Below are 14,858 nucleotides of genomic sequence, written 5' to 3' on the forward strand. Positions count from 1 at the left end.
TTTATAGAGGAAAAGAGATTTCATTAATAATCCAATAGTTTCATACAAAGTCAGCATAAGAGCAATAGTTTCATTCATAATCAATTTTTTATGTGAAAGTTTGTGCACCAAAATTCTAAATTCAATGGCGGCAATGGAGTTTGTAACTTGAATGATGAAATAGTCACTCATTCATTTGTCATCTTTATTAAGAACTAGTTTCATATTAAAATATTTCAAAAAGGGGTTGCTCTCTCGTTCACGCGAGGAGAGCCTTTACGGCTAGGGTTAGGGTTTCTCTAGTTTTCTTTACTCATTCTTTGCACCGGCTCTCTTAGTCTTATATGATTGTCTCTCTGGATTCTTCTTGGTGTATTTGGTACTACTTTTTTTTGGCTCTTTTGTTCTCCGTGAGGTAGCTGCACCAGCTTCCTTTTTGAGTTCCTGATGAGGTAGTCATTGGTGTGGGGTCTACATCTTAACGCTATAGAGGTGACCACCGCCTCTTCTGCTCAAGGAGATGACAAGTATGCGGGAATCAGAAGCGTGTGGAAACTGGTGTTAGGCATCTGATTGTTAGTGGCATAACTTTTTCTAGTAAGTGTAGTTTTTGTATCGAGGATTTTGTTGACAAGGCGGAGGAGACCAGCCTCGAGGGGTCTCCAAGGTCTCCATAATAATTCTCCTATGGAACGTTGTGGCAATTGATGTACGTTCCTACTATGAAGATCTTTCTTCGGAAATTTCTTCATGTTAAGAGGCCAATCTTGGTCTACCTTGCTTGTCAATTGGGGTTTTGGACCAAGAAAATTGGAGGTGGCCATTGGGGTTTGGCTAGATCTGTTATGATGTTCACAATGCATTTTTGACTCTGTATGAAGAACTGTGATGCTTTCTTTGGATCATAGGAGGCTTTCTTTAACAATATATGCTTAGTGATGGGATGTGTTTCAATGGTTTTGCGGTTGGGTGATTGGCTGGAACTATTATGATACCCATAGTACATTTTTGACTCTGTACGAAGAACTATGATGCTTTTTCTAGATCATAGGAGGACTTCTTTGACAATATCTACGTAGTGATGAGATGTTGTTTTAAGGGTTTTGTGGTTGAGTTTTAGGTTTGTCTCTTTCGTATAAGTTGTTTGACTTTTTTGTTTAGTCAATAGCATGGGTGGTACTCTTTCCTACCCATGGATTTTGTTTTCTCTAGAAAGGTTTTAACGAGGCCGCCATTAACATACTAGTTCTTTCTTACCATGTAATGTTCTTTTTGGTTTAATAAAATACAATCTTTTCTATATAAAAAACAACAACAACTAGTTTCATATTGGTTGAGCTAATAAAGCTTAATAGACTTATAATGAAGGTTAAGTATCTAATAAAATCATGGCTAAAATGTGGTTTGCCCCCTAAACTATTCCATAATTATCAATTTATTCTCTAAGGTTTTTTTGTGTGTGGCTAAATTAATGACTTAAACTATATAAAATTGTTCAATTAGGGACTGCCGTCAATTTTTTGGATGTCCATCAAATTTCCGTATATTTAAGAGATAAATTCATAATTTTAAAGAAAAATAATAAAAATATATATGAAAATTCAGAAAATAAAAACCCCCCACCTCCATCAACCATACAACCATTGACGCCCACCCTCCCCACCCAGCCACCTCTTCCCCCAACAACAACCCACCAGCCACCTCCAGTACAACCCATACCCCTCTCTCTGATGGACCTCGCCCACCAACCTAGCCCCACCCTCGATCCACCTCCCCCCTCACCACCCCTTTATGTCTCTCGACATTATTAAACTTTTTATATTCACCAAAAATCACATGTTTACATCAATTCTATTTATTTCTCTAATAAATTTATTCGAGGGACACACATTTGTTGGGTAGACTTACATTATTTATTTTTTAAGTCTTCATCACTAAACCACTCTTGAAAAAAATCAGACAAACCCTTAATTATTAAACATATAAATGTGATAGAAAATAAATAAATAAACAAAAAAAAAATCTAAAATGAAATAGTTTTCTATTTAGGTAATTTTGTATAAAAATAATCTTTGAGAGAAAATTTAAAACACCAATTATTTTAATCATTAAATTACCAATTATTTTAATCATTAAATTATATTACATAGTGGGTCCTAGAAAGAACTACTAAAATATGAAGCTCCTTATTTTTATTATCATCTAAGTCCATGATAGAGGGTGTTGTAGGAAATATATTTTGGTCAAGAAATTCCAACTTCCAGCTGTTTTTTTAAAATGTCAAAATTGCATATTCCCAAACCCCAATTGGTTCAGAGCCAGGACATGGCAGTCTGCCAAAACGGTGGATTAATCTGATCAGGTCAAAGCAGGCTTCACATGAATTTTAGTGCCTCCCCCCCCCTTGTGCTGCGCTGATGATGATGTATTGCTGCTCTTTGAAGTGGAATTAAATAATGAATTTCCTTAAATTCCTCACATAAAATAAATCAAGTGAAAGCAAGTTGTATATAAAACAGAAAGCCAGCGGTTGATTAAGACCAATTCACAACTTCTTTTGCTTTTGTTTTGTGCCAATCTTTTTCCCCTCAAATTTTGAAGGTGTAAATGCTAAAATAGTCCCTGTGTTTTAGTCAATCGGTCAATTTAATCCTTGTATTTTTAATTTGGTCAATTTAGCCAATCCATTAAACTTCTGTTTAAATATTTATAAAAAAATAGAAATATTTGATTTCAATTTAAAAAATGATTAATTAAGAAATAAAAATAAAAATTAAAAGCTAAAAGAAATAAAAATAATTAATCCCAACTGCAACACCCTTCTCTCTTCTCTCTTGCCCTAGCAACAACCCACCCCAGTTACTTTCCCCAAGCCACAACCACCTCTTTACTATCCACCCCTCTCTCTCTCTCTCTCTCTCTCTCTCAAGAACAATCCCTACCTCCTGACCATTCCCTAGCCATTTGTCTCATCCCAACTGCGCCGTCCAGATCTTCAAGTGCACTCTGCCACGCGTTCGTCGCCCCCACTCTCCACTGTACCCATTAGCAACCCCCCCACTCCGTGACCACGCCCATCCTGTTTTTTCTTGTTTTCTAATGCTATGTTGTAGTTCTAATGAAATTTTAATATGTTTTTTCAATTAATTCAATTTTATAAATTAATTTTATAAAAAAAGTTATATTTTCAATAGAAGAAGAATAAAAGAAAAGGAAGGATTATCATGTTTATTTAGTGACAATTTTAACGGATGTGCTATATTGGCTAACATTACGAAACACATAGATTAAATCGGACAAATTGAAAACACAGAAACTATTTTAACATTTAAGCCATTTTGAACTTAACTTGATCAGATAACAGCTCAAGCTGGAAGGAGAAATATCAAACTTCATACCCAGTCAAGCTATTATAGGTAATTTCTTAGTCAATTAAACAGAAGAAACAAAATGCAATGTAATTTTTTTATAAACATAATAGGACCTTTAAATGATTGAAATTGGAGAAAGCAACTGGGGAATTGTTCCAGTCCAAGTATTTTATTTGTAGAAAGCAGAATCTGTAGTCATCCATGAACATATCTCAACTTTGATGGGCTTCTCTTGCCCTACAAACAAAACTAACTTTTCAAACATTGATAAGAAAAGGCAAGCATGGGTTTCCCTTAGATTATCAGAAACACTCATGCCTCTTTTTATTATTATTATTATTCATAATTCCTTGAATAGGTCCACCAGTAAATAAAAAAAGAAAAAAAGAAAAAAAGAAAAAAAGAAATTGGCTTTTGCTTCAAGAATTCTGAACCTTGTCTTGCCCATAATGTTGTAGGGGAGGGCAGCTCACCTTCCTTGTCCTCAAAGTTACATATATTTTCACTCTTAAATCATTTGGGTTCAATCATCCACAGCAATTAGCAGCTTAAAAAGCACTTAGAACAGGAATTGGATAGAAGCTGTGACCACATGTCCAAGCTACCTCAAATTGATATGACAAGCTTTTTTGGAACAAAGACATATGATATGATATGTATGAAAAGCCTTTGTCCATCACAATGATATCCCTTACAGCCACAGGTAAGTCTTGGATAAACTTCTCTGCTGCACTTTTTCCAGTCTCTTGACCAACTTTCTCTGAAGCTCATGATCATTTTGCATCCATGATCCATCCAATTTCAATAGAAAGTTTAATTCTAATTATGGGGATTAACAGCTTTAAATGAGTTAATCATTTGGAGTCACCATAATTGGCTTTGGAAATATGGGGTACCCTATGTAACAAATCACAAGTATTTGCTATTGTCTAGCAGTAAAATAATAATTTCATGCAAACGGGCTCTAGTTCAATGAAAAAGGGCATTGACTTGCAGACTAGTGGTCTCGGGTTCGAACTCTCTATTAAAAAAAAAAAAAAAAACCAGAAATTTCATTGGTAAAAGAGACTTCACTCTTGCTTGATGAGGAATCTGCTTAGAGAGAAACCTTTTTCCTATCAAGAAACTAAACCAGGTTATTTCAACAGTGTCCATGCCTAAACCAAGTCCCCCCCAGCAATTCCACAGATTAATTTAGACAACAACTTTAGAAGATTGACATTTTATCAAATTAAGGATTGTTAATTTCTCTAATTAGATTAAATGTTCAAGGTTTTGTGGCCATGGATCAAAGCAAATATGAAGGATTCAAGGCCTTTGTTGGGCATGTATTCATAAATCAGCATTTTCTCTTCCCTTACAAGATTTTGATCCTCAAGTTTGGCTATCAGAATAAGTTCATACCTGAGCTCATTCAGTATACAAAGTCGTTTTCAGTTTGGGCTTTATTTATTGTTCTGATTTAGCATTCCAGTGGTCTCTGATAAAAGAAATGGCCCAGCTTCACATATATTAAAATTTAGAAGAGAAGCCAACTATTTTATTTTGATCATTCATATTATTTGACCATTTCTAATGAGCACCTCTTTTAGACCATTCCTACCAGATTTATATTGATAACAGTAACCAGGGCTGTTATAACAATTATGTATGCATGAACTCTATACTTCAACAAGGGTCTCTGAAATATATGTTTTGCAGAGGCATTCAGTTCAGAGTGGTTACTTTTTAGACCAAACTTATTAATAAGTAAACTCAACATTTTTTTTATACAAACGATATTATACTATAATATAATCTAAACTACAGGGAGGGGGATTCGAATTCGGGTGCAGAGTGGGCAGCACATCCACTCTAACCAACTCGTCTAAGCCGATTTATGCATAAACTCAACATTTTGATGAATAATGAAAGCATATATGATTCATGATAGAATAGGTTGGTGTTCTTGGGTTTTAGCAACAAGGCTCAATTCCAATCCAGTCCAGGCCGGTCCTGCAACCTTGTTCAAGCCCGAAAGAGTTAAGGCCCAAGCTCGTCTCGAAAACAAAAATTATGGGGCTCAAAGTAATCTAAATGGAGGACCAACACTTGAGTAGAATGTTCTCTGGTCTTTCAATGCATGAATAAAGAACACTCAGAGAAATTTCAACTCAAACACCTCAAACTCTAACACATACCAATTTCTTAAATTCATCAGCAAAGTGCAGCAGAGATGAGGCTTTTGCTTTCATGGTATATCATTGAACTTCAAATGTATATGTCCATTCAACCGATAATGTGTACTAGCTTCCAGCAATTTCAAGCCAACAAATTTGAGAAACACATCTATATCTCTGTCTTGGCAGCTCAACGATTAAGTCCCAGCAGCCAAAGCTACGTTCAATTTCCTAGTAACAAAGTATCAGAAAGATAGTCAAATTAAGCTGTGCCACAAATACCTGTCTGAATTGTCATATTTTTCATCTCTTAGTACTAGATTTCCAGAATCTAAAAGCTGCAGAATTGGAGTTTGGACTACTTTTGTTGGGTTTGCTGGCCAAACAACAGTGTTTTTTCTGGGCAATAACATCAGTTGCACTCAGTGGCGATTTTAGGATTCAAATGCGAACTGGGCAAAACTTACATACTAAACTTGACGGTATGAGTGAATTTCATTAATAAACACAAAAAGATACACCTAATTAGGGGACATAATGAGCTTTACTTTCAAATGCATCTCTATTTATAAATAAAAGTTAAACAAATACAAAAACTAAAACTAGACGACGTAATCCTAAATCACGTTAAAAAAAAAAAAACTAATTCTCATAATATCATCAATCAGTTTAATCAAATATCTGAACAATATAAAAAACAAATCAAACATCTCAACCGAATTCCTAAAGTAATATATCCCATATATATATGAGATAAAAAATAGTGTGAGTGTAGGCCATGGCCTATACTAGTCCTACGCTGGGGAGAAGTTGATGTCACAAGGAAGAAAACAGAAAGAAGTTGCTGTAGACGTAGAAAAGAGGAGAGAACTGCCCAGCCAATATTGTTTTTGGAGAAATTCTGCCCAGCCCGCCCTCAACGTAGGAACGCCCCTGGTTGCACCTTGCACTCGAGAGTTGAGGCAAGAAAGATCTCCATTGCTTTCTCGTTTTTTTGGGGGGTCTTTTCTGCTTAGAAGTCAATTAAAGACATGATGAATGAAACATCTAGAAGGGCATGTAAAGAAACCCCGACTGATGCACGAGTTGTTGACTTGTGTGACCATTCTATAAATGAAAATTCGGTTAGGTGTTGGAAATTACAAATGACTGAATGATGGATCAACTGATTCATATGAGCTTTAAAGAATAATTTATTGCACATGCTTATTTCCTATCTTCTTATCCTTGAGATGAAAAACAAAACGGGTACGTTAAGTTATCCACACTTAAATACATTAAACATTGTTATCAAGATGTTAAATTCATATAGACGGGTCAGCGGCCTACTACTAACAATACCAATATTATCTCTAACTTAACTATTTACAAAACCCAATAGATGTGGAGTTTTATCGGGAGGCTCTAAAATGAGCTGCACCACCTTTGGGCTCTAATAAATAACAACTCTCAGAAAAAAGCCATCCCCAATGGTATAAATTTGAGGCTCTAAATGGTAGAGCCTAACAACCGACCGGAGCTGAAGCCAAATATGTGTACCCGGTTGCAGCCCCTGAAAAAGCTGTTAGCCCAACAATTTTTTGGCTCACTTGCCTTGCGACTCAAAAGTCATACTCGCCCATTTTGATAGCTGCTGACTACTTTTTCTATTTTTTTAATCAATTGGCCAATTGCAACAAGCTTGTCTCATTGTTTTTCGTTTTTCTTTTTGTAAAGTTGACTCAGGCTACAACCCTCAAGTTCTAAATGGCTAGGTTTATTTTTTTTCACCATGTTTTCAAATCTTGTCCAATTTTTTATTTTTTTGAGTTGAAATGTTAAAAAGAAAACACTAACATAAATAAGTTAACAAAAAACAAAAATATCACCTAAATTAAATTACATCATTAAAAAAATATAAAACCTCTAATATAAAGCCCCGGCTATAGAGCCTCTTACTGTGGGAGAGATGCCTTTAGAGCTCCAAAGATTCCATCGGAGCTCTAAAAGAGGCTCTATAAATAAATATTCAAGCCCAACATGTGAACACCACATATTGGGTATGTGTAAAGGCTCAATTCAGGCTCAGTCAATCAACTCGCTCTGATACCATGTTAAATTGAGAGAGACGGGTCAGTGGCCCACTACTTACAACATCGATATTGTCCTCAACTTAACCACCTACAAAATCTAGTAGGTGTGAGGTTTTATCACAAAAGGTCTTGGTGATATTAGTAGTGGAACCATTCATTATATCTTGTATTTTATTTAGTCAAATTTCCGATGTATGACTTATATTCTTCAACACAAGAAAGATACATTCACTGTATACCTATTTAAAATACACTAGTTATTTATTTATTTTTTATATGTAATTCATGCACAAAGGTTGTCAACCACAAGAGCCAGTACCAAAAAATAATAATAATTCATTATTTTTTTTTTTTGGTTTATCTATAAACTATGCTTTGATAACATAATATATGAGAGCATTCAACTCAAAACTAATCGGCGATGAATGGAAATGCGATATTGATGAATGTATGAATGTTGACTATTGAGTTCCTTTTATTGAACAACACAATATACTGGTCATCGATGAGATGTGAATCTAAGAACTCCTCTAACAAAGTAAAGACAATATGCCACTAGGGCTAGCAATGACTGAGCATTTCCAGCAAGGGGATCTAGGGGAGAGCAGGGGGGCAATCCCAAAATGCTGTTTCCAACAACAAAAAGTGGCCCGGGCAAGGAGTGGGACCCAGCAAACTGAGCTGGCCCGAGTGCCAACCCACGTTTTGGAGATGACGTCAGCCCTGGCGTTCAAATTTTTTTAACGTTGGCGCGTGCGACACACGCGCCAACGTTAAAAAAAATTTGACGTGCCCGCTACAGTTCCCTAACGGCTAGCTTCCACATGGCGCGCGCTGGGCTCTCTGATCTGATGTTTTCCAGCAATCCAACGGCAGCCAATTTTTGTGCAATAAAAAATTGAAAAAAAATTGAATTTTTTTTTAAAAATACAAAAAAAATACTGAATTTGTTTTCTATAAATACCAACTAATACTCTGAAATTTATCTGAAATGTGAAACCAAAAATCTAGTTATGAATGGTATTGACAGGTAGGAACCCAAAAATCTTACTCGAAAATATTATCCAAAATAATTGTTTAAGTAAAAAAAGTTGTGAAAAAAAAACAAAAAAATGAATAGTAGTTGCCATGGCAAAGGGCAACTGCTGGAAACACACATAGCTTAATATGACAAGGGCAGCCACTATTCACGTGAATAGTAGCTGCCCTAGCCCCCCTTGCCATGGCAATGGGCAAACTGCTGAAAGTGCTCTAAGCATAATTAATGCCACAAAATCTGGTTATTAGGAATTTTGAGGGCAAACCTCAACAAGAGTACAAACACAAGGCATGCAATTTCCAACAAAACATAAGAAACAAAAGCCAAAGACCCCAAACAACTTACGCAAGAGGCAATTTTGACATGTGTAGTGGGTGTGTTTCCCCTCCTTTGTGGTTATGATGGTGTGGTCTCTGTTCCATTTACAGTGACGATGACTTTATGTTGTATTTTGTTTTGATTTGTGACGGAAAAGATTATTATACTAGACTGTGCTGGTTCTAGTCTAATCTTCTTGCGTATGTGTTGCTTTGTTCCTGTATTTGGTCTTTTCGACTCTTGTATTATCTGTTTGTTTCTCTCCTACTGCTCAAAATTGATTAATTAAGAAAAAAAGAGAGGCAACAAAGCCAAACCAATCACTGAAACATCAGAACAGAACATAGTAATTGATGATTGATTTCATGGGAATGACTGATAAAATCTTTCCACATGCCAGTTGGTAAAAGTTACAACTACCACCGCAAAAAATATATACATATATTTTTGCCCAATCTTCAAAGAAATGAAGAGATTTTCTTTGAATTGGATAAAAAGCCAGTGGAAACACACTGACATTCATGTTTCATAGACGTATATGACAGCAACATGTCACCTAATTTTGTTAAGATAATTGAACACATTAGACTAATTTCAAAATTTTTAACAAAGACAAAATCTTTAGAATTGATGCCAAATGACGTATTTTCAATGACCACGTATATTTGGAAGCCACATGATCATCGAATCCGGATGAACCACAGCCGTTGGATACCGACCATAAAAAACCTATCATTTTCCTCCAGTCCTGACACGTGCAACTGACAAAATTTAATTTAAGGTGACAAAGGGCACCTACCCTTTATTTCATCTTAATTGTCACATGCTTTGCTGCCCCAAATCCAACTTTAGCTCAACTAGTGGGGCCCAAAAATGGACTACAAAAGTCACCTGGCTTATGGTTCACGGTCTCTGGTTCACTCCATCAAAATCTAATCTAATATTTTTATTTGGGGAATGCTAGCAACCTTTTCTCTAACCTTCTCCTTTGGACCTTCTCCTCTCTTTGCTTGACATGTGTAATTCTCTATACACTTAAAACAATGCCATTAATATATTATACAAGCTAACTTTTGCTTTCCAAGTTTACCCTTATTACATGTATTCAATTTATCCAAAAAAAATTCACTACTTTCTTACCATCTTATTAATCTTTTTTTAACGTAAATTATTTTTTTTAAGAAAATATGTGCTTTTTTTCTTAAAAGAGGAAATGTTCCTTTATTTTATTTTATTTATAAAACACAAAGGGTTTAGATTTTTTTTTTTCAAAGTCTAAACTTGACGTTAAAAAAAAAGGGGACATTTCTGCTTTTTTTTATTTATTAAAAAACAGATATTTTCTTTATAAAAAAAAAAAAATAAGATGGTAAGAAAGTTGAGAATTTTTTTTGGATAAATTAAATACATGTAATAAGGGTAAACTTGGAAATCAAAAGTTAGTTTGTATAATATATTCATGGCATTGTTTTAAGTGTAGAGAGAATGACAAATGTCAAGCAAAGAGGGAAGAAGGTCCAAAGGAGAAGATTAGAGAGAAGGTTGCTAGCATTTCTCTTTTTATTTTGGGTTCGACAAAATGTAATCAAATCTGGAACTTTGTATAATAGTAGTAGTTAGAAGTTAGTGGTAGGCATAAAACAATGACCATTCCTTGTTTCATGTTCATTGGAATTTATCTGTCCGTCTCTTTCTTCACAACCTTAAATGCAGCTGATGCCATAACTCAATCCCAAAACCTTAGAGATGGCAAAACCTTGGTTTCCAAACATGGCAGCTTTCAGTTGGGTTTTTTCAGTCCAACAGCTGGTGACACCAAGAACCGCTTCTTGGGGATTTGGTGCAAGAATTCATCAGTCTCATCAGCCACAACTGTTACTTGGGTTGCAAATCAGCACAACCCCATCAATGGTTCATCAGGCGTTCTGATGATCAGCAGCTCCGGAAATGTTGTCCTTCTAAGTCAAAATAGCACTGTTGTTTGGTCAATAGCTTTGTCCAAGCAACCCCGGAATCCCATTTTGCAGCTCTTGGATTCTGGCAATCTTGTCCTAAGAGAAGCCGGAGATGAGAATTCAAGGAACTACTTGTGGCAAATCTTGCAGTGGGACGAAAAGTCCGGTCTTCACCGGAGTCTATTGGCTTCAAGTTCAAGGGACATCTGTGACAATTATGGCCGTTGTGGCCCCTATGGAATGTGTGACATTAGCAACCCAGAAGTTTGCAGCTGTTTAAAAGGGTTTCAACCCAAAGATCCTGGAAATTGGAACTATGCAGACAACTCAGGAGGTTGTGAGCGTATTACACCATTCGTGTGCCAAAATGGAGATGGGTTTATCAAATATGGTGGGGTGAAGCTGCCAGATACAACACATTCTTGGGTCAACCAAAGTATGAGCCTCAAAGAATGCAGGGCAAGTTGCTTGAACAACTGTTCTTGTACGGCTTATGCAATCTCTAATGTCAAAGGAGGCAGTAGCTGCACTATCTGGTTTGGTGATCTTATCAGCCTTAGGAAGCTTCCTGATGAAGGGCAGGATCTATATGTTCGAATGCCTGCTTCGGAATCAGGTGTGTGATTTAATCTTTTAATTTTATGTGTGCCATTTTAGTAATCATTTTTGTTTAGCCTAGGGCCTAAATAATTATCTGAACTTCTCTTGTTTTGCTATTTCTTGTATCAGTTGTTTTGTATTGCCTGATGAATCCATTAGCTGCTCTAAAAACTTTGATTATGTCCCCTGCTTTATAGTTCCCGTATTTTTAGTTGAAGCTGTGATATAACTCTAGTTGCTCTGCCCTTTTGAAATAACCTATGAAGACACAGACCGTCCTAAGACGAAGATAATAGTGATAGCTATAGCCGCAGTATCCATTGTTTCCGGGACGTTCTTAGCTGTCTATTGTATTCACAGAAGGAGGAGAAAGCTCAAAGGTAATATTCTTCTCTAAAACATATTCCCATTAGTCCATATCATCTTTTTGTTCCCAATCGGTACAGTAAAGAGACTCTGCCTACATTCTGCAATGGAATATCCCGAACAAGAGGTGCATGTCAAGTCAAAGTCACTGTCTCAGTTTAAAATATTGCATTGTGAGATAGAGCTTAAAAAGTCCTCAGGAATGCTATGAGATAGAGCTTAATTCAAGTCTGGAAGTTCCATTGCAATTGTAACTGAAGCTCTTGTTTAACACTAGAATGAATTCAACAAAAGTTGCAAAGTTAAAGGGAACATCTGTTGACGTGAGTATATTAATTTAATCTGCACTAAAACCAGAACAAGAATAAGACTTAAGGAAATAAAGAACATTGATGAAATCAAATGAGCAGCACAGGCCTTAGTATATATTTCATATTGATAGAGCCGAGAAAAATCATTTAACTACCAGTTGAGGAAGATGCTTGATGTAGGGTAAGAAGAAGGCAAAAGATTCACTGGATCTGTATTTTCATTAAGGGTCAATTGACATGTAAAAGATTGCTCATTTATGAATATATGCCCAACAAAAGCTTGGACTTCTACATTTTTGGTATGGATCCTTTGAAACTTACTAATATTGTTGGAATTAGATATTGCACTACAAACATCGTACTTTTGGTTCTAAGATGCTTGAATTTGTACTTCTGAGAATTCAAATTAGAGTGACATGAATTAAAACTTGCTAGATCAAACTCAAGGTAGACTGTTAGATTGGTCTCAACGCTTCCACATTATCTGTGGGATTGCTAGGGGTCTTCTCTATCTGCATCAAGATTCCAGACTGAGGATTATTCATAGAGATCTTAAAGCAAGCAATGTGTTACTTGATAAAGAGATGAACCCAAAAATCTCAGACTTTGGCATGGCTAGAATATTTGGAGGAGATCAGACAGAAGGAGTTACAAAGAAAGTTGTTGGAACCTAGTAAGTATCCTATGCATCTCTGCCTATTATCTAATATCTACTACTTTCTGAATCATTAAAGTTTTTGTTCCTTGTGACATACTGCAGTGGTTATATGGCACCAGAATACGCCATTGATGGTCAATTCTCCGTAAAATCCGATGTTTTTAGCTTTGGTGTTTTATTGTTGGAGACACTAAGTGGAAAGAGAAGTAGAGGGTTTTATGATCGAAATCAGAACCTCAACCTCATTGGACATGTAAGTATCAACTATTGAGTTTCTCATTTTACTTGTGTTTCATTTTGTGACTGTCAAACATGTTATATGTGCCTTTAGGCATGGCGATTATGGAAAGAGGGAAGGTCCTTAGAGATGATTGATAAATGCTTAAGTGATTCATGCACTCTCTCGGAAGTCTTGCGTTGCGTACATGTTAGTCTTTTATGTGTGCAACAGCTTCCTGAAGACAGGCCAACCATGTCAACTGTGGTTCTGATGTTAGGTGGTGAGAGCGCCTTGCCTCAACCCAAAAAGCCAGCTTTCTTTTTAGGAAAACATCCATCCTCTGAAGCAGGTTCTTCTTCAAGTAAGAACCAAACGTCTTCAATTTTCGGTGTGAGAAACGAAACATCTTCAACTAATGAATCTTCGATAACAGTATTGGAGCCTCGATAAGATTCGCTAATTGTACATCTAGTACCATGCTAATTTTGTTTGATCTGAAGGAACTATCTGATTTATACAAGGTATTATTCAATTCATATACTCATTTTGTACTCCATAAGTATAAACAAAGAATTTGAACTCAAAGTAACAATGTAACCTGATGTTCAAACAGGCAGCCTGATTTTTTGTTGACAGACAGGTTCAAGATAGAAAGATGGGAATTCAGGGCATGTTTGGTAGGCCTCACTGAATTGGACTGGATTAATTAGTACTTAAAACCCATGTTTGGTTAAAGGAGGGACTAACTTAAATGAGATTATATAGTCCAACAGTACAAAAAATGCCTCACTCGCTGGTCCAATCTAGCGAACCTGAAACTTGGTTCGCAAAATAATGAGCTTGCTAAACATAACACGCGAGTCCGAGCCAACGCCTCTCTCTCTCTCGTTTCCTTCAACATCGACTCTGCTCTTCTTCGAAGTTGTACTCAGGCAAGTTTTTTTATCTCCCCCTTTACATACCTCCCTTCACTCTGTCTGCAAAACCCTGTAGCTCTCCACTCTCATTCTCTTCCAATTCCCTTTCGTCTTTTAACTCGGAAAATGAAAACGGAGATGCCTTAGAAGATGCGTAGTTCGAGAGCAGCAGTGCGTCTTCTTCTCAAGGTAGTCTCTGAAAGATATGCTCTAAGGCCACACTTTGAACTGTGGCAGACGTATATTATTTATAGGAGCCAATTACAAGATGTGATAATTACACAGAGTCAGAATAGAAGTCTAACTCTATCGAGATAAGCAACAGAGATTTACAAGGAATTATTATGTGATAATGACAAATAATCTAAGTGTTTGTCTTCGACTGGGTTTCTCCTTCAGTCTCCAACAAGAGCAACGCTTGTTATCCATTTTACCGCATCATTCTGGTAATGGCCAAAGAAGAAGAAAGGGATCAATAAGATCCCAATTGTGTTTTGGGGGTTTTGGTGTTTTTTAATTTTAATTTTGTGGTGTGGTAATTGGTTTGTGAAAAGTTGTGGTGTGGGGCTAATTGGGTTTATTCTGTTGTTCTCTTTGGAAATTTGGAAAGAAAGACAGAGCGAGAAAGAGAGGAAGGCAGAGATGGGAAAGAAAGGCAGAGCGAGAGAGAGAGAGGAAGGAAGAGGAAAGAATGAGAGAATGAGTTTTTTTTTCTTTTGTAATTTTTTTTATATGTTTATAATTTTTATAAATTTTTTTTTTTCACACATCAGCCCCAATTAAATATCCCTAATTAAATTTAAATATTTTTTTAAGTCAAAATCCCTAATTAATTTTAAATATTACAAGAATTATTTTTTAGTCCGACATAGCACTAAACATAGGTCTTCACT

General features: G+C 36.1%; 1 protein-coding gene across 1 annotated transcript; it reads left to right on the forward strand.

Annotated features, from left to right (window-relative positions):
* The first annotated feature begins 10,518 nt into the window (after window positions 1-10,518).
* LOC110752215 (G-type lectin S-receptor-like serine/threonine-protein kinase At4g27290) lies at window positions 10,519-14,732 on the forward strand. The gene is made up of 7 exons (XM_088252372.1): window positions 10,519-11,509; window positions 11,760-11,887; window positions 12,346-12,469; window positions 12,606-12,843; window positions 12,931-13,081; window positions 13,160-13,569; window positions 13,662-14,732. The coding sequence occupies exons 1-6, from the start codon at window positions 10,582-10,584 to the stop codon at window positions 13,496-13,498; spliced, it is 1,908 nt and encodes a 635-aa protein (XP_088108498.1). The 5' UTR covers window positions 10,519-10,581; the 3' UTR covers window positions 13,499-13,569; window positions 13,662-14,732.
* Window positions 14,733-14,858: the final 126 nt, after the last annotated feature.

Source organism: Prunus avium, chromosome 4 (genome assembly GCF_965620075.1).
Source record: "Prunus avium chromosome 4, drPruAviu1.hap1.1, whole genome shotgun sequence".
Classification (NCBI taxonomy): Eukaryota; Viridiplantae; Streptophyta; class Magnoliopsida; order Rosales; family Rosaceae; genus Prunus; species Prunus avium.

What these genes read in the sequence shown, in the direction of transcription:
- LOC110752215 (XM_088252372.1), top strand. Translation starts at nt 10,582, where the DNA reads ATGACCATTCCTTGTTTCATGTTCATTGGAATTTATCTGTCCGTCTCT. An exon ending in TCAAAGGTAATATTCTTCTC is followed by an intron (nt 11,888 to 12,345) that starts TAAAACATATTC and finishes GAAGATGCTTGA; the next exon opens with TGTAGGGTAAGAAGAAGGCA. An exon ending in ACCTCAACCTCATTGGACAT is followed by an intron (nt 13,082 to 13,159) that starts GTAAGTATCAAC and finishes ATGTGCCTTTAG; the next exon opens with GCATGGCGATTATGGAAAGA.